Source organism: Schistocerca cancellata, chromosome 11 (genome assembly GCF_023864275.1).
Source record: "Schistocerca cancellata isolate TAMUIC-IGC-003103 chromosome 11, iqSchCanc2.1, whole genome shotgun sequence".
Lineage (NCBI taxonomy): Eukaryota > Metazoa > Arthropoda > Insecta > Orthoptera > Acrididae > Schistocerca > Schistocerca cancellata.
Genome location: NC_064636.1, coordinates 36281826 through 36306745, shown reverse-complemented (window position 1 = coordinate 36306745; position 24920 = coordinate 36281826). Strand labels below are relative to the sequence as shown.

At 39.2% G+C, this 24920-nt stretch overlaps 1 protein-coding gene across 3 annotated transcripts in view; it reads right to left on the bottom strand.

Moving 5' to 3' along the window:
• LOC126108764 (THAP domain-containing protein 6-like) overlaps positions 1-24920 on the bottom strand; it is a 159095-nt gene that overhangs the window by 27899 nt on the left and 106276 nt on the right. For all 3 annotated transcript variants that reach the window (XM_049914116.1, XM_049914118.1, XM_049914117.1), the window contains exons 5-7: positions 22428-22499; positions 17829-17885; positions 7316-7357 (exon numbers count right to left, since the gene is read on the bottom strand). In XM_049914116.1, coding sequence (XP_049770073.1) covers positions 7316-7357; positions 17829-17885; positions 22428-22499 — 171 coding nt within the window. The remainder of the gene's footprint in view (positions 1-7315; positions 7358-17828; positions 17886-22427; positions 22500-24920) is intronic.

Below are 24920 nucleotides of genomic sequence, written 5' to 3'. Positions count from 1 at the left end.
CCTAATTGTGGGTGTAATTAATCTCAGGCCCCTGGCTTAATCATTACTATGGTAAGCTACCAATTACCAAAGTTACCAAAAGGCTTTTCAAAGAATTCCTTACAAGTGGCTTCCAACTAAATCGCATGTCTACAGATATCTTTTCAATTCTGTAATCAGATTTGTGATTTCCCATCAGAAAGGTCATAGTTCATAGTAACTGATGAAAAGCCATCAGGTAGAACAGAACTGATGTCTGGCATTCCCAGAGGAAGTGTTCTATGGCCCTTTACTCTTCCTGATCTGCATAAACGATTTAGGAGCCAATCCGACCAGCCCTCTTACATTGTTTGGAGATTATGCTGTCATTTATTGTCTCGTAAGGTTACCAGGAGATCAAAACCAATTGCAAAATGATTTAGACAAGGTATCTCCATTATGCAAAAAGTGGCAACTGACCCTAAATAATGGAAAGTGTGATGTCATCCACATGGGTAATAAAGAAGATTTCACTAAATTTCAGTTACACAATAAATCACAAATCTAAAAGCTTCAATCTAACTAACTAAATACCAGGGATTACAGTTACAAACAAATTCGTTCAATCACACAGATAATCTTCTGGGGAAAGCGAACCAAAGACTGCATTTTATTTGGCAGAACACTTAGAAGATTCGACAAATCCACTAGAGAGGCTGCCTACACTATATTTGTCCATCCTGTGCAACCGTATTGGTGTGCAGTATAGGGTCCTTACCAGGTATGACTGACAAAGGACAAGTTCAAACAAGAGCAGCTGATTCTGTGTTATCACAAAATAAGGAAGACTTTGTCGTGAACATGATACATGAAATGGGGTGGCAATCATTAGAACAAAAGTGTTTTTGCTGTGGTGGCAATCATTAAAACAAAGGCGTTTTTGCTGTGGAGAGATCTTTTCATGAACTTTCAATCTCCAACTTTGAACCCTGAATGCGAAAATATTTTACTGATAACCACATACACATCATTGTAATAAAATGGTTCAAATGGCTCTAAGCACTAAGGGACTTCCATGCCCGATGCAGGATTCGACCGTAGCAGCAGCGCGGTTCCAGACTGAAGTGCCTAGGATCACTCGGCCACAGGGGTCGGTGATCATTGTAATAAAATAAGAGAAATCACAGCTCGCATGGAAAGATTTCAGTGTTCATTCTACCTTTGCACCGCTTGAGAGTGGAAAGGCAACGAAAGAGAGTGAAAGTTGTTTGATGAGTCCTCTGCCAGGCCCTATAGTGTGAATTGCAGAGCAGTCATGTACATGTAGACATAGATAGAAATGAAGAACAGTATAAGGTGGTCAGCATTTTAAAATTGTGTTACTGTAAACATAAGGGTGAACCCATATGAAGTGGTCCAGTGATGGTTACTTGACCATTTTTAAATATTTTAATTTTTTATGTGTGATTGCACTATATTTGAGAAGTTCAAAAGAGTTATTTAAAATAACTTATCTTGCACCTTTACTGGATGGCGCGCGACGATTTTTCAGTCTGTAGACATTAGCAAAAATTTGAATATCTCTGTATTGGGTTACGTTATTACATTGCAATTGACACAATTTTTTTTCTTTTTTTAGGATAAGTGTCCTCTACAACATAATCTATTACACAAAATACCCTAAATTCAAAAATAACCAGTCAAAATGACCTGCACAGTTTGGTATCCAAATTTTCAAAAATCTACTTTTTGGGCCCAAAAATAACAAACAAGGAGCCATTTATAAGAGTCTATTTTTCCTATAGTTAGATATCACACACTACTAGCCTCATATAGAGCAAGAACACTTACAAATGTTTCCTTAATTTTTTATGAATTTTTGAAATCTGAAAATTTTCATTTTTAGTAAAGTTTGGGGTTAGTTATCTCAAGTGGGACTGAGTATAAAAATATGATTTTTGCACAGTTTGTACACCTATATGGTAGCAACGTACTGTAAAACTTTAAACATCGCTATCTCACAGTAAACAAAGATACAAATTTTTGATAATGAGGGAATAATTCACATTACTCTACAACTGATCTCATGCTGTTGCCTAAATGAATGGTTTATTATTTCATTGTGATAAAATTTAGTTGTGACATCTATTTAATTAACACTATAACCCAACATTCATTTAGTTTATTTATTTTTAATAATGAAATATTGAACAATAGGAGCTTTCGCTTTTGTTCTATGGTAATAAAAATGCCCATTTACGTTTAGGTTTATTCTCAATAAAGAAGTACATTATCGCTGGGTGTGGCATTGTTGTAGCCAGTCTGTTCTGAAACCTCTGTTGGATTGGATGTACATACTTCAATTTGTAATTAATTTTGAGAGATTAACTGGAGTTCAATAACATGGATGAACAGTGCTCTGTTGGACAGATAGCAAGTGAAGTGTATCACAAAACAGTTTATGGCTCAGTTTCAAAAAACTTGAAAGACGTCAATGACTGTGATGAAGTTAGACAAACTTTGTTTAAATTTCGAGTAAGTTCTTCTGTAACATCAATGTGTGATTATCATGAGAAGAAATATATTCTGAAGTACAACCACATTTTTGTAAGAAAGTTCTGTGGTCCACTTAAAGTTCATAAAAAGCCTATTACTAAAGGTTTGAGGGAAATAAAACTTGAACATTTGTCCTTGTTATGTGAGAGTGAAACAGTGTCCCAAATGAAATGTAATGAGATTCCTGGAAATTCCTTGTGCCCAAACTGTTACTCAAAAATATTTGTTGTGAATCCAGAACCAGAATCATGTAACCTAGTTAATGACATTTATATTCCTAATGAGGAAGCTGTTAGAATATTAGATTTTGCTTGTCCCAAGTTAGATGTATCTCGTGCTTCGAAAATAATTGAATTAAGTAGCAGAAAAAGAAAAGCAGCTATTGAAAATAAGGTACAACAAACTTCGGACAAAATTAGAAAAGACTTCGAATCATGCTTTAATAATTCAGATACCATCATTATTTCTAAAGAAGAAGAAAACCTACCACCAGCATCATCTGACACTGAATATTTGAGAAATTAAAAATTAAATCTTCAGGGACATCTAAAGAGGAAAAAGTTAAAATTTTAAGTTTGCTCCCTGACTCATGGTCAAGAGAAAAAAATAGTTCATGAATTCAACGTTTCTCATCATTTGGTTACACTAACTCGAAAATTAGTGAAAGAGCAAGGGATTCTTCCAGTTTTAGGAAAGAAGAAAGGAGTAGGTATAAGTGAAGAAACTATTAAAAAGATCCAGCAGTTTTTTTGAAGATGATGAAAACAGTAGAATGTGCCCAGGTTGCAAAGTCAGCAAAATAGTTGTTATAAATGGAGTTAAAGTAACAAAGCAGAAACGACTAGTGCTGTCAAATTTAAATGAACTTTATGTACCTTTCAAAAATTCTCATCCTAAACGCAAAATTGGAAGGTCAAAATTTTGTGACCTCCACTGTGGTTTGCAATTTTGTCAAATAAAGACATGGTTAAAGACAGTGGCTCTTATACAAAACAAACTCTTATTGTATGTACCTAGAATAGTATTACTTATGGAACTAAATCCTAATAAATTATAATATATTATCATTGATGTTCAAATAGCACATAAGGATTTCACACAGTTCTTGCCCACATTTGTGTGTCGTTATGTAAAATAAGTTTGTAGTGGTATAATTCACAATATTTTGGCTGGATCCTCAGGGACACACTCCGTATGTGTTTGTTTATATCATCAAATCGACAAACTGATGATTGCACGTGCAAAACTCAAGTGATCTTAAGCACAAAGAATTACTTGATTTAATTGTCTGTAACACTTAACAGTTATGACTACATGATGGGTTTGTGTAATAAATGCCCTGGTAAGGAAATAGTTATTGAATTGTTTCACAAATATGATGAGGAAATGCCAAACAGTATTAACTTCCAACAGTGGATCACAACTGACAGGGCAGAAATGATAACAATGGTTAAATCCCAGGAAGAGTACTTGGAATCTCTAATTGATAATTTACAAAAACTCAGAAGTCACCAATATGTTTCTAAAATCCAAAGTAAGTTTTTGAAGGACAAAAAAGCACAATTTCATGAAACTGAATGCATAGTGCTAGCTGATTTTGCAAAAAAATTTACATTGGTGATCCAAGATGCAATACTAGGGTACCACTGGGTCAATGACCAGGCAACAGTGCATCCATTTATTCCCTACTTTAAAAATGAGAAAGATGAAGTTTGCAATTCTTCAATTTGTATTCTAAGTGACTACTTGGAGCACAACACTTAGGCTGTAGATGTGTTTCAAAAGTATGTAATAAATTACATAAAGGAACATTTTCCCAAGGTTGAGAAGCTGATACACTTTTCAGATGGAAGTGGTAGTCAGTATAAGAACAAAAAGAATTTTTCAAATAAGTGCAACCACAAAATAGACTTTGGGTTGGAGGCTGAATGACACTTTTTTGCATCTTGCCATGGTAAAAATGCATGTGATGGAGTAGGAGGTATAACAAAACGTGAAATAAGTAAAGCCGGCCTACAAAGACCAATCACAGACCAAATTCTCACAGTACAGGACACATATGTCTTTTGTAAGGATAATATTATAGGCATTACCTATTTTCTGATCAAGAAAGAAGAAATGGTTCTGCATATGAAAACAACACTTCAAACCAGATTTCAAAATTGTATAGCAATAAATGGAACAGAGCATTTCCACAAATTCCTTGGCATTGCAGAAAACTTAGTTCGATGCTATGTAACATCAGAAACCAAAATTAATGAGGATCATTGTGTCAGTAAAATTACATCTCTTCTGGCTTTAACGTTGAATGACATAGTGGCATGTGTGTATGATGGACAGTGGTAGCTTGCAGTGGTTGAAAGAATAAGTTTGGAAAACAATGATGTTTTTGTGCATTTTTACCACCCTGCTGGCCCAAGAACATCATTCAAGAAATCTACTAGTGACAAAGTCCGGATACCAATGACAAATGTTTTCCGTGCTTGAACTTACCACAGCAACTGGGTCTTATTCTACATCACAGAAGCTGTCTGAAGAAATAAGTGTTCTTAACAATCCCCACCAGGTTCAGGAACAGTCATATCTCTGAGGATGTTAACTGAAAATATTTATTTTAAGTACGTCAAAATAATATAAATTAATTTCAGTGAAGTTTCCACTTTTTGTATATAATTCAGTACCTTACTTCAACAATAATTGATTATATCTCACCAATATCACACATGAATAGGCAACAGCCATAAGATCAGCTGTAGAGTAACGTGAATTATCTCCTCATTTTCAAAAATTCATATCTTTGTTCACAGTCGGATATCAATGTTGAATTTTTTACAGTACGTTTCTATCATATAGGTGCACAAACTTTGCAAAAATCATTTTTGTGTTCAGTCCCACCTGAGATAACTAACCCCAAACTTTACAAAAAATAAAAATTTTCAAATTTCAAAAATTCATAAAAATTAAGGAAAGACTTGTAAGTGTTCTTGCTCTATATGAGGCTAGTAGTGTATGATATCTAACTATATGGGAAGGGGGGGAACAAACTCTCATACATCACAACTTGTTTTCTATTTTTGGGTCTAAAAATCGGATTTTTGAAAATTTGGGTAACCAAATTTTGAAGGTCATTTTGATTGGTTATTTTTGAATTTAGGATATTTTGTGTAATAGACAATGTTGTGGAGGACAAGTTTCTAAAAACAATCATGTCAACTGCAATGTTGTAATTTAACCCAGTGCAGAGATATTCATATTTTTGCTAACGTCTCTAAACTGAAACATCTATGTGCGCTTACAAACTAAAATGGCTGTCATTCTGTAAAGGTGAAAGGTAAAATTTTCTTTAAAACTTTTCTGAACTTCTCAATTACAGGATAATCACAAATAAAAAAATTAAAATATTTAAAAATGGTCAAACTACCAACTTAATTTTTATAGGACCACTTCATTTGGATTGACCCATAATTCAAAACAATGACTTACACAAACTTTTTAGAAAATCACATTGCGCATGACTGAAAGATTTTCTTTATGAAATTTTGCTCAAACTTTACTCCACAATTTCTCAAAACAAGCTACTTGTCCCTTACTGAATTTTACTGCAGAGGTCTTCAAATATGAAAAGGTCTTGAGCTTACCAACGCTCAATATGTTCATCACTTAAGAACTTGTCAATAAACTACATAACTGCAGCAAGATCTGCACCAAAGAGAAGCAGCACTACGATGGAGGTAAAATTCAGGTCATTCACATTATAATCACTTCCACAAGATCCATTGCTAGTAAAACACTGCAGTTTTCAGTTTTCATACCAATCTTTAGGTTCTCTTGCACATCCTGTGAGGTATGCAGGAGAATTTCTGTTAAGTTTCGAAGATAGGAGATGACGTAGAGGTGGAAGTGGAGCTGTGAGGGCAGACTGTGAGTTGTGCCTGGATAGTTCAGTCGGTAGAGAACTTTCTCACCAAAGACAAAGGCAGGTTCGAGATCGGGTTTAGCACACTGTTCTTATTCTTTCTTAAACATTCACCAAATTCTGCAACTGTGGGCAATTTATTAACAACAGCGAACTAACTAACTTTAACTGGAAGGACTTCCAATACCACATCACTTGAAATGGACTTAATAGTGAAAGACAGAGTTGTTACTTCTAAATTGAGTGTGTATGACTGCTGCTTTAGAATGAACTCAAAGAATAGTGAAAATTACCTATGAAACTCTTCTTATGCCAAATCTCCTCCTCCAAAGGGTATAGAATTTTGCCATGGAAATTTGACAGCTACCGTATTTATTCATGCCACACGGTCATATAGTGTGATCTACAGATTAAGCCCCCCATATACTAATGAACTTGTCAGATACTTAAATTCTGATAGCAAGTATTAAACACGTGATACCAAGTCGCTTCCTAGTGTCTTATTCTGACAACTAATTTGAAATCGACAATTTACAGGGTATGAACAACTTCTAGAATTTCAGTATTTCTCAGTGAATTGTTCCACGTACAGCCTCACTTCTACACCCCATAATGAGTATTTCACCAATTCCAGTTCCATTTGTAGGCCTTCCTGGGAACCAAGTTACAACTTTGAGGGGAGTTTGTGAGCTGACCAGATTAATAATCTCTATGATGTAATGTGACAGCTAATTGGTTTAACACTTTTACTACTCTTAGGAAGGGCACAGCCCGGTACTTCAAAATGCCTCGCTTATGTTATTGTACACTACTCAACACGTTGTCTGCACTCCTATCATTATCGTAAGTATCAACATAAAGCACATTAGCTATTATACACCTTACCTCTCCTGAAATGCCGAACGGATCGATGTAATCGTCACAGTCCTGCAACAAACAACACACACATATTGGAAAACATGTAACACACATTAATTGCAAAACACCTAAGAGTCATATATAAAAAATGTTGCAATCACAAAGGCACCTGGCTGAAAGGAACAGATATTCAACCACAATCCAAACACAATATTAATCAAGGCATTAATAACAGTCCTCTGAAGTGGAAATAAATCACACATACACTATATCATCAAGAGTGCCTGGTCACCTATTGGTGGACTTCAATATGTGTCGTGCACAACCTTCAGCTTTACGGCGGCTGGAACTCAGTGGGATACACTCTCAGTGAGATGTCTGAATGTCAGTGAAGGCACGACAGCCCACTATCCCCCAAGAGCCAAAACAGGGGTCCAAAGCAAAGTCGACATTCTAACTTGTCCCGAGGATGTCTCATTGGGTTCTGGTTGGAACTCAGGACTGGTCAGACCATTTCAGGAATGTTATCTGTCAAAAAACTACTGCCACAAAGATGATGCTGTACGACAGGGTGCACTGTCATTCTGATAAATCAACAATTGTCTCTGAACTGCTGCTCTAATGTAATCAATACACAATGCTGCAAAATCTGGTGGGTGGTGGGTTTTGGGGAAGGAGACCAGACAGCGAGGTCATCAGACTCATTGGATTAGGGAAGGACGGGGAAGGAAGTCGGCCGTGCCCTTTGAAAGGAACCATCCCGGCATTTGCCTGGAGCGATTTAGGGAAATCACGGAAAACCTAAATCAGGATGGTCAGACGCGGGGTTGAACCGTCGTCCTCCCGAATGCAAGTCCAGTGTCTAACCACTGCGCCACCTTGCTCGGTTGCTGCGAAATCTGTTCATACCCTTTGGCATTTAGTATTTTCTTAAGCACAGTAAGTGGAGCACACTGGAACCATGATAAACAACTCCATACCCTATTACAGGTAACACTCTCTCTACTTTGCCAAACCCAAACTCTGATATTGGGGCATTTAAACCATTAGACAAACTTCTCCTTATTCATAATTTTAAACAAAGATTGTATACACCTTAGTGTGCTCTTCTTCACTGCCGTCAGTTTTAAGAGGAAAGAGAAATGTTGTATTTACAGTTTATCGACTTTGATTAGAATACTACTATACAGTAGTAGATATGAATCATCCAAAACTTTGCAACTCTACCCATTCAAAGCTTAAAACTGTGAGCCACACTGTCATTGAAGCTACAAGCCTTGCAGGTCCACCAGCTGGAGATGTCTCTCCTGTCCCATTACATTAATGATCCAACCAATTTAGCCATGAAAATAATCAATTTTTGGCAATATAATGTAGTTGTATAGATAAAAAAAGCTACTCAACAAGCAGCAGCAGGAAAACACACAAGTGACACACACATACCAGCACCTCCAAAAATTGCATACATAGTACTTTTTTTTTTAATATAGGTGAGTTCTCTTGGCACTACCACTTGGTGAATACAGACACTCTATCTATCCATTTACAGTAAACCAATTTATTGATTTATTTAAAGTGACTTCATTTCCCTATCAAGATTTCATTTACAGTAATGATAAACAAGGCCCACACACACACACACACACACACACACACACACACACACACACACACACACAGAGAGAGAGAGAGAGAGAGAGAGAGAGAGAGAGAGAGAGAGAGAGAGAGAGACCGGGGGTGGGGTGGATTGGGGGGGGGATCAGAATGAGTACACAATTCGCATACCTGTTTAGTAATAGCAAAGTATTGCTGGGTTTGCTAGTTATTACCATATTCCACAACACCATCCACAAAAACAAAACACAACCGGCCCCTTGCTTTGGTTAGATTTTCCCACATACATCCATTTCTCCAAATTTGATGCAGTACCTCATCAGTTATTTGATCGGATCTTTAAATCTCTGTCATAACACATTTCAAAATTACTTGAACAATGATATTTTCAACCAAAAACTGTACTGTAGCCTAACACTGTTTATTAAATTATTGGCTAACAGTACAACTGCTGGTTTAGTTAACATTATTCAAATATTTTGTGTACAGTTGCCGTCCCACTGTCACGATGGATTACCAGAGAGATTTCAAAAGTTTCTCGTCTTTTCATACCTTAATTGCTTACTGCACACATTTCATTTTCATTAAACACTACACTCTGAACAACACTTTCTGAAAGGCTTCATAATGCTTAAATTTTTATTAAATTTTCACTAATTCCTAATTTTCCAAAGTACTTTTCTTCCTACTGCCAGCCTGCATTTTTATCTCCCCTACTTCAGACATGGCCAGTGATCTTGCTGCCCAAGTAACAGAACTCATTTACTGCATTTAGTCAGATTTCTTATTCTAATACCTATCAGTACCACCTGTTTTGTGTACAGATAGTCAAGTGGTCGGGACTTGGGTGCCCAGGAAATCTGGTCAAATAAAGAAAATGTATTTCAATATACAGGATACATGGGACACACACAGGCCAGTCTAAGACATCGAAGAAACTAAAGGAAGTCAGTGACACGAGAGATGGCAGATCGTGTTAAGTTAAGTTCTGTTGTTGGCTGGTCATCTACATCTACATCTACATCTACATCTACATCTACATCTACATCCATACTCCGCAAGCCACCTGACGGTGTGTGGCGGAGGGTACCTTGAGTACCTCTATCGGTTCTCCCTTCTATTCCAGTCTCGTATTGTTCGTGGAAAGAAGGATTGTAGGTATGCCTCTGTGTGGGCTCTAATCTCTCTGATTTTATCCTCACGGTCTCTTCGCGAGATATGAGTAGGAGGGAGCAATATACTGCTTGACTCTTCGGTGAAGGTATGTTCTCGAAACTTTGACAAAAGCCCGTACCGAGCGTCTCTCCTGCAGAGTCTTCCACTGGAGTTTATCTATCATCTCCGTAACGCTTTCGCGATTACTGAATGATCCTGTAACGAAGCGCGATGCTCTCCGTTGGATCTTCTCTATATCTTCTATCAACCCTATCTGGTACGGATCCCACACTGCTGAGCAGTATTCAAGCAGTGGGCGAACAAGCGTACTGTAACCTACTTCCTTTGTTTTCGGATTGCATTTCCTTAGGATTCTTCCAATGAATCTCAGTCTGGCATCTGCTTTAGCAACGATCAACATTATATGATCATCCCATTTTAAATCACTCCTAATGCGTACTCCCAGATAATTTATGGTATTAACTGCTTCCAGTTGCTGACCTGCTATTTGGTAGCTAAATGATAAAGGATCTATCTTTCTGTGTATTCGCAGCACATTACACTTGTCTACATTGAGATTCAATTGCCATTCCGTGCACCATGCGTCAATTCTCTGCAGATCATCCTGCATTTCAGTACAATTTTCCATTGTTACAACCTCTCGATACACCACAGCATCATCTGCAAAAAGCCTCAGTGAACTTCCGATGTCATCCACCAGGTCATTTATGTATATTGTGAATAGCAACGGTCCTATGACACTCCCCTGCGGCACACCTGAAATCACTCTTACTTCGGAGGACTTCTCTCCATTGAGAATGACATGCTGCGTCCTGTTATCTAGGAACTCCTCAATCCAATCACACAATTGGTCTGATAGTCCATATGCTCTTACTTTGTTCATTAAACGACTGGGGAGCTGTATCGAACGCCTTGCGGAAGTCAAGAAACACGGCACCTACTTGGGAAACCGTGTCTATGGCCCTCTGAGTCTCGTGGACGAATAGCGCGAGCTGGGTTTCACATGACCGTCTTTTTCGAAACCCATGCTGATTCCTACAGAGTAGATTTCTAGTCTCCAGAAAAGTCATTATACTTGAACACAATACGTGTTCCAAAATTCTACAACTGATCGACGTTAGAGATATAGGTCTATAGTTCTGCACATCTGTTTGACGTCCCTTCTTGAAAACGGGGATGACCTGTGCCCTTTTCCAATCCTTTGGAACGCTACGCTCTTCTAGAGACCTACGGTACACCGCTGCAAGAAGGGGGGCAAGTTTCTTCGCGTACTCTGTGTAAAACTGAACTGGTATCCCATCAGGTCCAGAGGCCTTTCCTCTTTTGAGCGATTTTAATTGTTTCTCTATCCCTCTGTCGTCTATTTCGATATCTACCATTTTGTCATCTGTGCGACAATCTAGAGAAGGAACTACAGTGCAATCTTCCTCTGTGAAACAGCTTTGGAAAAAGACATTTAGTATTTCGGCCTTTAGTCTGTCATCCTCTGTTTCAGTACCATTTTGGTCACAGAGTGTCTGGACATTTTGTTTTGATCCACCTACCGCTTTGACATAAGACCAAAATTTCTTAGGATTTTCTGCCAAGTCAGTACATAGAACTTTACTTTCGAATTCATTGAACGCCTCTCGCATAGCCCTCCTCACGCTACATTTCGCTTCACGTAATTTTTGTTTGTCTGCAAGGCTTTGGCTATGTTTATGTTTGCTGTGAAGTTCCCTTTGCTTCCGCAGCAGTTTTCTAACTCTGTTGTTGTACCACGGTGGCTCTTTTCCATCTCTTACGATCTTGCTTGGCACATACTCATCTAACGCATTATGTACGACGGTTTTGAACTCTGTCCACTGATCCTCAACACTATCTGTACTCGAGACAAAACTTTTGTGTTGAGCCAACAGGTACTCTGAAATCTGCTTTTTGTCACTTTTTCTAAACAGAAAAATCTTCCTACCCTTTTTAATATTCCTATTTACGGCTGAAATCATCGATGCCGTAACTGCTTTATGATCGCTGATTCTCTGTTCTGCGTTAACTTTTTCAAATAGTTCAGGTCTGTTTGTCACCAGAAGCTCTAATATGTTATCGCCACAGGTCGGTTCTCTGTTTAACTGCTCAAGGTAGTTTTCAGATAAAGCACTTAAAAAAATTTCACTGGATTCTTTGTCCCTGCCACCCGTTATGAACGTCTGAGTCTCCCAGTCTATACCCGGCAAATTAAAATCTCCACCCAGAACTATAACATGGTGGGGAAATCTACTCGAAATATTTTCCAAATTATCCTTCAGGTGCTCAGCCACAACAGCTGCTGAGCCAGGGGGCCTATAGAGACATCCAATTACCATGTCTGAGCCTGCTTTAACCGTGACCTTCACCCAAATCATTTCACATTTCGGATCTCCGTCAATTTCCTTCGATACTATCGCACTTCTTATCGCTATAAACACGCCTCCCCCTTCACTGTCCAGCCTGTCTCTGCGGTATACATCCCAATCTGAGTTTAGGATTTCATTACTGTTAACGTCTGGTTTCAGCCAACTTTCTGTCCCTAGTACTATATGGGCGTTGTGACCGTTTATTAATGACAGCAGTTCTGGGACCTTTCTGTAGACGCTCCTGCAGTTTACTATTAGCACATTAATATTGTTATTCCCTGTTGCATTTTGCCTACTCCTACCTTGCCGCATCTCAGGAGGCGTCTTGTCGGGCCTAGGGAGGGGATTCTCTAACCTAAAAAACCCCCATGTGCACTCCACACGTACTCCGCTACCCTTGTAGCCGCTTCCGGCGTGTAGTGCACGCCTGACCTATTCAGAGGGACCCTACATTTCTCCACCCGATAGCGGAGGTCGAGAAATTTGCACCCCAGATCTCCGCAGAATCGTCTGAGCCTCTGGTTTAAGCCTTCCACTCGGCTCCAAACCAGAGGACCGCAATCGGTTCTGGGAACGATACTACAAATAGTTAGCTCTGATTTCACCCCGTGAGCGAGGTTTTCCGCCTTCACCAATTCCGCCAACCGCCTGTACGAACTGAGAATGACCTCTGAACCCAGACGGCAGGAGTCATTGGTGCCGACATGAGCAACAATTTGCAGTCGGGTGCACCCAGTGCTCTCTATCGCCGCCGGTAAGGCCTCCTCCACATCTCGGATGAGACCCCCCGGCAAGCAGACAGAGTGAACATCGGCCTTCTTCCCCGACCTTCCCGCTATTTCCCTAAGGGGCTCCATCACCCGCCTAACGTTGGAGCTCCCAATAACTAATAAACCCCTTCCCCCGTGCGCCTGCTCGGACCTTGCTGAAGGAGCAGCCACATGTCCACTCACAGGCAGAACGGGCGATGCCACACGGCCAGCCTCCACATTGACCCTCCGCCTCGTGCGCCGCGAACGCCGCTGAACCCGCCACTCCCCTTGGGGAGAGGGTGGCCCAACCGCGCCCGGTAGCCGCGAAGATGTCTCGACAGCAGGGACAGTGGGTGAAGCATGTAACACCTGGGGTGTACCTTGCGACGCACCAGACTCCCCACTGCCGCTACACTCCGAGGCAGCAGCCTGAAGACGGCTGACCGCGGCCATCAACACGCTCAGCTGTTCGCGAACAGTGGCCAGCTCCTCCTGCGTCCGTACACAGCAGTCACACATCCTATCCATCCTAAGGAATCAATTTACTGAAGAGAGTTAATCAACCTTTAACTAGACTGCTAATTCACTAAAGGCGGCTGTTTATTCACTAAACTGTGGTTGTTAGCCACTTCTTGTAGAAAACAATGAAAATAGCACTACCTGTCTTTGGACTGTATTGAAAACAAACACTAGCACTACTGGCACTATGGTTGACTAAAGGGACTCTCTCTGACCGTATTCAAAACAAACACAAAATCTATGGAACTATTAATAGCTCTCGACAATTAAAGCTTCCTAAAAGCAAAAACACACGGAAGAAGAAGTGACAAGTAAGAAAAATACAGTTAATACTTAAATTATGGTAGCTCGCTGCACAGCAGACGTGAAGCAGACGGCAATTACGACGACACTGACGGGCAGAGTGCCAGAGGCTCTGCTTCCCAAGAAAGATGCCTGTTCTATTCTACGTCTGAATCACTAGAAAGACAAGCGACAGAATTATGTTCTCCAGAACCTTCCAGAATCCACACTCGCTGCCGGCTAAACCGATTGCGTGAATTTGAGAGCGAGTTCAGCATAAGACTGAAGGTGTCCTGCCAGGAGCTTTTACTAGACAGAACTGCCTCGGTTCTGAAAGCCAGGCAGCTTTAGTAATGTAGGCACAGCTGAAGTGACTCTGGGAGAAAATCTGCAAACACTTGACCAAGGCCTCTGAATTTTTAAGCCCATTCCTTAAAATTTCCTTGACTAGCTGCCACCCTGTACATTTCTTCACATCTGCTACACTACTGCAAAGATTATCAGCCAAGTTTGTTATGTCAGTGACCACGATTGTTTAATGGCTATACAGTTTCCAACTGACTATTCACTATCAACAGCCCATAATCACTTCTCTGCCCAGAGGTGTGTGCGATAATTCATTCGTCATAAGAATAAACCTGCTGTACACATTGCACTATGTATTATTCTGCATTTGCTGGAACCTCATTGGATTTCTGTTTCAAGTGGGACTGCAGCCAAACTGTCCCAAGAACTGTCAAATGTGGTGATAAGGGTACATTTTGTGCTGTGTGTTAAGCGCACATCAACTTAGCAACGATACGGGACAAGAACTTTACCGGCGCATTTAACTTGGACAGCACTGGCCAGTCAGCTGGTACAGCTAGCCTGTTGTGGCGTCGCCAGCTGCAGTTCACACGTAAAAACAGAGGAGCAATACAGCTTCGAATGTCATTTAATTTTTAAGCAGAATGAAATAATATACTGCAAATCTCCACAAAACGCTCCTTAGACGACTAGATGAAAATACAACACGTAATCGTTTTTAGCTAATGTACTACTGTAATTCAAAATAACAATGATGAAAATTCTTGACTTAACCACAGGGTAATTTTTCTGCATAAGCTGTGTGCAATGTATGCGAGTACTTAAGTTTTTCACCATATAGTTAAATATTGAAGCCACCGAAGCTATTACTTACAGTCAGTCATCTGGTAATCTCTTAGCTTCTTCGTTATCCGAATCCGAGGAATACACTTCAGTTCTGGAAGCGTCGTTTATAACAAGCCTATCGAAAACAGAATCCACAAAGACAACCAGGCCTTCACTTCTTTTATGATGAGCCATTCTATATCGTTCAAGTGGTCTGCAGTGACGTGTGAAAAAGCTACATGCATTAGTTCCAGTACGTTTGGCAGCTTAACAGTCTTGTTGCTTCTCGGGCCAAATCCCACAGCTTGGCTCCAGATCAGTTCTCTTGGGTTCATATGGTAATGGTACAGTAGCAAAAAACATTTGTACGGTGTGCTCGATGCTGTGAAAATGATTGTTTTTCATGTTTCTACGATACTTATCTACCTCTGTGGTATAAAACAACGGACGCAGTCCAAATAACGAGGATTTGGTTTTCAGTTTTGCCTTAAAAATAAATTGTGATGTTTTATTAATTTAAACAACTTACGAACAGTCTATCATATAACATCGATAATTATGAATTTGTATTTGAAATTGAAACAGGAATAGTTAAAAACAAGAAGATGCATTATTCATAAAAAACAACGAGTTTTATAACTACGGGATGCAGGTATTTCAAATTGAAGGAGACGGTGGGGGGGGGGGGGGGGGGGGGTGTTTACACTGGGGAGATTTAAATCAAAGGACGTATAACCACATTTGGTTCACATTCCATTACGCTACTGACTGTGCTACAGGTTCAACGTACGTTCGTGTATAGACTGCGTTGTTTACAACGCTGGGAAAACTTTAAAGCTAAATATCTCCATAAATTTATGGAGAACATTAAGAACAGCCTGTTTCTTGGCACTTTTTTTACCATGTTCCGCACGTGTGTGTCACTAATGAACAGAAAGCAGCCTCAGCCATTTTCATACTGCACATTAACAGCGCCACAATCAGAGCAAAACGATGTACCTAAAGCAGGTTTAAAAAAAACGTTGATGGCTGTTAACACATTTGAATATCTTAGAAGTTTCATTTAACATAACTTAGTAATAAGATATCTCATACATAAGTAGGACCTACTTCCAAGAGCGTAACAACACCAGTGCACGTGTGGTACCGCTTCTGACCAATCATTGCGTTTGTGTTTGTTTACATCAGGTTTATTCTTACAATGAACGGATTATAGGATCAATGTTTCTGCAAGTCTCCTATTGGAAGACCTTTCTGTCCTTTATCGACCACCACAGGAACACACACACCCAGCGACTGGCATCGAGCGACAGAGCTGTGGACACAAGACACCACGAGGTAGACGTAGTCCAGCGAGTAAACGGACTGCTGCACAGACCTTTAAGATAGCTCAACACCAAAAATGCAGGAACGGAGTCCACTGAACTGAGATAGATTTCTGTACATGTTGTCTGCAACATACTGACTCTTAGACACATAGTGTAAAGCATTTGTTGGCTTCATACATGTGTGAGACAGCCACGCACCTGCTGCATTACTCTGTTACAGTTCTGTTGCCTTCCTGTAGCTTGAATAAACTGCAGGCAGGATTACAGTTGGCAAAACGAGTACACGTCCTTAACACAAGCCTCGCACAAATCTCACAGTAACTCTTCAGACTACCTGTCGTCTATCTGAAAGTTCGCTAACTTCACAGGATGTCTATTTTCTGACCGGTACAAGCTCAGTTTGTGTCTGCCGATCAATCTGAAAACTCCACTCCCAAACTCCTTCTGGGATACACTCGGCCGCGTCGAGAGATTTTCGACCGTACTGAAGCAACTGCCAAACGATTGCACTTCTACCTATACCTGGGTCAAACCTCTTGCCTCTGGGATAACCATACCGGGCCATTTTACGGGAACTGTAATGGCACACGGTCGATACTTCCACATACAGACAGCAAGCTGCAGAGGACTTCAAAGCCTCTCTCCCGAGGCCAGACGGAGCTGACAGCCTCCTGCCCACCTGACAGAGGCCAGACGTGCCTCACGCCTGCTCGCCATAGGGTACACACAGCTTACGTACTGCCTACATTGCAATCGGACAGAATCTCGAGACCCGGATGCTACTGACGTCTCTGCCTTTGAAGCCTGACAAGTGGCCTATGATCCTGCCCCTTCCTAAACCGAGTGTTTCTCACCCAGTCCTTTCCTCACCAACTCTGCAGAGAACTATTTGACGTCTTCTCTTTTCAGTCCACTTAATTTTTCAGCAGCCTTCTATAAATCTTATCTCAAATGCCTCAATTCTCTTCTTTTCCGGTTTTCCCACAGCCTAGAATTAACTTCTGTACAATGCTGTGCTCCAAATGTACATTTTGAGAGACGTCATCCTCAAACTGAGGCCTTTCTTCGATACCAATAAACTTCTGTAGGCTTCTTATGAACATATCAAGAGAAAGAAACAAAAATGGGCTTGTACATAACATATCAACTTACAAGAGAAACAGAAAGGCATCAAACCACAAAGTTGCATTCCCGTAAGTTACTTTAGCATTGTATTCAGACAGAAAAATTCCGGTATACACAGCACACTGTACACCTCCTATGTATCAATAAATTGCTCATATACTCTATACTGGTGCTACAATGTAGAAACTAATAGTTTTCTATTGCAGAAGATACCCAACAAATGTGGCCACCATGTACTTACAATTTCTTCTTTGATGATAACTGGCAGTTCCTGATCATGACCCATTTGTTCACATGACTGAAAACATAAAAACAAACACAAACAGTCAAGTTTCCAATGCTACACAATGCCAGTAATAGTGCTAGTGCTACTACTACTACTACTACAGATGCTGTCTGCAAGCCACCACACATGTGAGAGTGGTCAAAAAGTCCATGGAATCATTTTTTCATCCATTGCTATTTCATTTGCAAATTAGTGAAATTACAGTACATCATATAAGCTCCAATTTCTCTGACAAGCAGAAGTCCTCACATGAGGGATCGACTTTTTGAAACCACCTATACAGTAGTGTAGGTCAGGGTTGCAGGTATCACACCCTGCAGCCATTCACGTTAGCAGGCTGTCTTTTGCGAGTAATCGATGAAACACTCTTGGCGCCTTCAAAATAATTGTAATTTTGAGAGTGGTGTTGTAGGGTAGTGGTTGAGATACGTACCTGATGCACTGGAAGCTGTGTGTTTAATCTCATCACACGGTTTGAGGATTTTATTTTTAAATCCTTATCGAAATGACTGACAAATTTTAGTCAGTTAATTGGTTTAAATGCATTGTTTTAATTTCTAATCCTTCCCCACATCATTGTAATCATTGCATAAACACTCTTATTTGCTCTCATTTTTCTTCCTAACTTTTTTCATTGTGGATCTTTGTACGTGCGATTATAATTATTTTTGTATATTAATTTCAATTTAATTTCTTCCACTTTATTATTTTACATTTTCATCCATGTTCCTGATTTTTATTCCTCAATTTCCATAAATTTCAATTTATCCACAAGCCTTTCTTTCGTTCAAATCCTTATCTGCACTATTTTATTCACAGTGCAACAGGAAATTGTGTGTTTGTACAAAGAGTGCCATAAGGAATGAACATATTTTAACATATACATTTTTGACACCACTGCTCAGCCAATAGAAATAGATTGTTTTGTCTTTTGTTTTTTATGACAGAGCAGCATTTTCAAACATTTAAGTATTATGATAGATAAATAAAGATAATTGAAATCACATGCATAAAGATGCCAAATGACAAAAAAATTATATGAAGAAAAAAAATTAGATCAAGTAAAGTTCAAATGATGATTAAAGTTCAAATGATGATTAAAGTTCAAATGATGATTAAAGTTCAAATGATGATTAAAGTTCAAATGATGATTAAAGTTCAAATGATGATTAAAGTTCAAATGATGATTAAAGTTCAAATGATGATTAAAGTTCAAATGATGATTAAAGTTCAAATGATGATTAAAGTTCAAATGATGATTAAAGTTCAAATGATGATTAAAGTTCAAATGATGATTAAAGTTCAAATGATGATTAAAGTTCAAATGATGATTAAAGTTCAAATGATGATTAAAGTTCAAATGATGATTAAAGTTCAAATGATGATTAAAGTTCAAATGATGATTAAAGTTCAAATGATGATTAAAGTTCAAATGATGATTAAAGTTCAAATGATGATTAAAGTTCAAATGATGATTAAAGTTCAAATGATGATTAAAGTTCAAATGATGATTAAAGTTCAAATGATGATTAAAGTTCAAATGATGATTAAAGTTCAAATGATGATTAAAGTTCAAATGATGATTAAAGTTCAAATGATGATTAAAGTTCAAATGATGATTAAAGTTCAAATGATGATTAAAGTTCAAATGATGATTAAAGTTCAAATGATGATTAAAGTTCAAATGATGATTAAAGTTCAAATGATGATTAAAGTTCAAATGATGATTAAAGTTCAAATGATGATTAAAGTTCAAATGATGATTAAAGTTCAAATGATGATTAAAGTTCAAATGATGATTACAGTTAGGTGCAAATGGTTAGAAATTACATTTTAACCAATTAATTTAAGAAAAATTAAGACCAACGTCATTTTCATAAGATTTCGAAATTAACAATTTTAAATCACTGAACGAGATTCGAACCCACAACTTCTACGTATCACGAAAGTATTTTAACCACTATGCTATGCTGTGGCTCTGAGTATCACACTATTCTGAAGTATGTACACCATCACACAAAATCCTTTATTGTCAATTATTCGCAGACGAGGGACCACTCGGGTGAATGGCCGCAGGTGTAACAGCTGGGACCCTACCCTACACCACGATCAAAAAGTCAGTCCCACTCCTGGACACCTCACCTAATGAATGTATCAATCCAGGCACATTCATAAGGGAGCAATATGTTCACTGAATTTGTTTACGGATTGCACTATTTGAAGAGTATGCCCCTATAATGCCCGGTATCTTTTGTAAGAACTCTTGCTGTTACAAGCTGTTATAGCGCGCGCGCATGCGCGCGCGCGCGCACACACACACACACACACACACACACACACACACAATGTGTGTGTTTTCTATAATGTATTTCACACAGTACACTGTTATGCAATGAAACCCAGCAAGTGCCTCATAAAGTGATGAACAATACTCAGTAGCAAGCCTCATGTCAATTCTTTCATTGAATATCTATGTGTGATTTCTGTTATGATTGCCATGATTGAGTAGAGAGAGTCTGACAATAAATACATAAAGAAAGATGCACTGTTGGTAGTAACAATGCAACTGGACCTTAGGACTATCGACAGCCTGAACTACCATGCAAAGACAAGTTTCTGGTAGAATGTTGTCCTTTGCCCACGAAGAAAAGGAAAAAAACTAAGTTCTCCGCAGTGGCAGTGTTCTATACATGTTTCTTGGTGTTCAGACTCTCTCTTGACAGAGTCATCTCTTTATGAAGATGACTATTTTGAGGCTATAAAATAACCAGGTTAGGGATATAACATTTTTTAGTTTTACTTCTTTACAACTTCGAAATATATCCCTCTGTGATCCATACATCACTTTATGTACACTTTCCACTTCTCAAAGCAGTGTTTGAAGTTATCTTCTGAAAGCACGTTAATAGCCTCCATCACTTTTTCTTTCACAGCTTCCTCTGTCTCAAATCTCACCCTTTTTAGTGCAGATTTCATTTCTGGGGACAGAAGAAAGTCACTCTGAGCAAGATCTGGCAAGCAGAGTTAATGTTGCAGAACAGGGATCCCACACTTAATGCAAAAACGATTTGACAACTCAAGCAGTATGGCAGAATCCACAACTTGTTTTTCCAAACTCAGGTTGTTTCCTTCTTACTCATTCACAGGGTATAGATCTTTACGATAATACTCATCGTTTTCAGTTCAAGCTTCAGACACTCACTCAACGTACACAATCCCACGAATGTCGAAAAACAAAACCGTCATTTCTTTGAGTTACGATTTTCACATTCAAGCCTTCTTCAGGTTTAGTGAACAGGGCATTGTCTAGTGCATTGATTGGCACTGTAGTAACTGTAAGTTAAAAATCACAATTCATGACATTATTGCTTTTTCAAGAAATTTAGGATACTGTTTGATGGGTTTCACAGTGTCATTCAAAAGCCTTCTTGTTCAGGCATTAGCTTCTTTGACACATTTTATAAAGAAACTTTCATCAGGTGAAAATGTTCAGATAAAATCTATCAAACCATTTCTCTGTCAATCCTTACAATATCAATAACCACACTCATCCTGAACTGACATTTATTTTTTTATTACATCTCCACTTCTTTTCAATGCTTCAGTCTGTTGTTGACATCGAGAGTCACCCTGGACGTGACTCATATTTAATCTCCTCTCCTCCCTCTCTTGACTTGGTTAAACCACTTTAAACCTGTGTGTGTGAAAGACATTCATCATAGTACAGCTGTTTCAAGAATAAGTGGGCCTCTGTGGTGGACTTCCCAAATTTTACTACAAAATGTCATGTTACATCTGTTATTGTTTCAAAACACTAAACATTATTTTTCTGTGGATACAGAGGCTGAGACAGACAAAGTTGAGAGGCTGGCTGAGAGAGCAGGAGGTGAATGTGTGGTAGGAATGGAGAGGGGAGACGTCACATGTCTCAGCAGTGTAGTGTTTGGCATCAAGAACTGAGCTGTTGGTCTGTTAAAAACGGTCTGGTTACTTTTAGCCAGAGCTTCTAAAGCTAGAGTTAAAACACAGATCTGATTTGTCTGAACACCAAGAAAATGTTATATAACTTATACTACTTTTTATGTGCCTTTAGCAGCAACTGTGGAATAATATTTCTGAAACTTGAAGTTGCCAGGCACTTGCTTTTAAAAGGCAACTTTCCCTTGAAGGTGTATCTCTATGCACTAAAGTGTTTAACTTTCTACATTGACTGAAATTTTATCACAAGCTGACATCTTGGTAACAAGTAGCAGCCAATTAGAAACTTTTTAACACAACTAGATATCGACCTATCCAAACATGACAAAACTACCTCTTTACCTATGTATCATTATTATCTATTAACTATCAACATAGACATTTTGCATCAAACATAAATTGGCGTGCAACTCCTTCCAGAAATTAATTATTGACATTTCTGAATTAATGTTTAGGCCTGAATGCTTTATTTCCTTAGACTAAGTGATTCTACATTCTTATTGCCATCCTCAGGGGTATGGCGTTGCTAATAGACTCGGAACAACTACAACAGTATTAAAAATGTGTAGCTCTCACCTCTTCAGTTGCTGAACGCGTGGGTTCGTCAGGGTCTTCTAATTGTTCCTCGACTGTCACATACTCAAATTCCTGAAACACAGAACTTTGATATACTAAGTCTGCACCAGAGGCAGTTAGAGTAGTGACAAATCTCTAGCAATTCTGAGAAATGTAGTTCCAAATGAAAGTCAATAATAAAAATTGTGCTTGTTTACAGACGAGATAGTCAACGCATTCACACAATGCTATTCTACAACACAATATTCTGTGGACAATGCAGCTTAAGCCCAAAAAAAAATTCAACAGAAGTGTACAGTAAAGATATTGCATATATCCACCAGACAAAGCTATTGCAGAACACTCTTCGGGGACCAAGGAATTCTCACATTCATGTGCTGAAGTACTTTTACATCCTCATAGTGTTCATTGTTAATGACAAGAGAAAATTTAAGATGCACTGTGAAATTCACAGCCACAAGACAAAAGTAAAAAGGAAGATTAGGGTTTTGCAATTCCATCAATGCCATAATACACATAGCAAGTGTTCCATCCCAGAATTTGCCTTATGCAATTCTGGGTGACCAGATGAGGAAAATATTAAGTCTAGCGTCTTCTCACTGCACCCCACCATTCAGTCACAACACTGCACGTAAAAATAATTTCAGTTCAGACTGCAAGTCCCTCTCTGCAGTTCAGAATGGAGTTTTATATTGTGGAGCACAAGTAGACCTCAGACAGGGGAGTAGAAACCACCTGAATTTCAAAACACAAGTAAGAGATTACTCAGTTACCCACTTCTTGTCATCTAAGCTGCAGCTGCTGCTGCTACTACTACAAGTCTTTGTTTAATGCTATTACCAAAAATCTTGAAAATTCTTGAGTGATTTACTTCAGATACTACCAGATACCCTGATATAACAATATTATGGAAAGGGAAGTTGCTACTCACCACATAGTGGAGATGCTGAGTTGCAGATAGGCACAAGAAAAAGACTGTCGGAAATGAAGCTTTGGGCCAGTCCACGCACACAAATGCAACTTACACACATGGCTGCAGTCTCAGGCAACTGAAACCAACTGCGAGCAGCAGCACCAGTGCATGATGGGAGTGGTGACTGGGTGGGGGTAAGGAGGAGGCTGGCGTGGGGATAGTATTGTGGGGGTGGCGGACAGTGAAGTGCTGCAGGTTAGACGGAGGAGGGGTAGCAAAAAAGGTGAGAAGTAAAAAGAATGGGTGTGATGGTGGAATGACGGCTGTGTAGTGCTCGAATGGAAACAGGGAAGGGGCTGGATGGGTGAGGACAGTGATTAACAAATGTCGAGGCCAGGAGGGTTATGGGAACGTAGGATGTATTGCAGGGAAAGTTCCCACCTGCACAATTCAGAAAAGCTGGTGTCGGTGGGAGGGATCCATATGGCACAGGCTGTGAAGAAGTCATTGAAATGAAGGATATAACATTTGGCAGCGTGCTCAGCAACAGGGTGGTCCACTTATTTCCTGGCCACAGTTTGTCAGTGGCCATTTGTGTGGACAGACGGCTTATTGGTTGTCATCTCCAAATAGAATGCAGCACAGTGTGGTTCGTGGTTTCAGTTGCCTGAGACTGCGGTCGTGCAGGTGAGTTGCATGTACGTGTGTGTGTGTGTGTGTGTGTGTGTGTGTGTCGTATATTATTGACGAAGTCCTTACTGGCCGAAAACTTTATTTGTGAGAGTCTTTTTGTTGTGCCTATCCGTGACTCAGCATCTCCACTACATAGTGAGTAATAACTTTTCTTTTCACAATATTGTTACATTCCAGCATGGATATCCCATTGTTTGATAGATAACCTAATATACATTTTCATCAACATTGATTGCATATTTTTTGACGTATATGGTATATATATTGTTGAAATCGGGATTAGGTGCCCACAATGAAAATGCTAAGTTCCCCTTCCCACTTTATCATCGCCTGTTCTTTGCCGTTTTTTTTACACGTGTCCAGTTTAGTCGAGTTTGCGTAACGAACTTATTTAAGCCATGTGGGGCAGTTCAGTTTGTTGTTCTACGAAGTGTTTCTTCTTACTCTCTTTCCTATTTTGTGGACTGGGAGAAGAATAATGCTGGATTATACCAACAGTTTTATTTGTGTTTAATCAGTTCTGGAAGGAGAGACGTCAAAAGAGACTAAGGGATTAGGAACTTCCTTACAGGTCAGCAAGGAATGCAAGGATGAGGCTCATACTCTTAAACACATGATGTGAAACAACTGAAGTGCAGAAGGTATGCCAGTGTGAATATATTAAACAATGTAATGTAAAGAAACTATATAACCAGACACCTGCACAAGTTGATGATACAACTTTTAAGATGATCATTATTTCATCCATTCAATTTCAAAAGAGACAGTTTCATTTGCGCTGAAAAATGTGACAGAATCTGAAAGAAGAAAATCGCTGCAAAAATGTCATAGAACATCAAGTTCATTCTATAACTCCAAAACAAACACTGCTCCAGAAAGCAGGGACA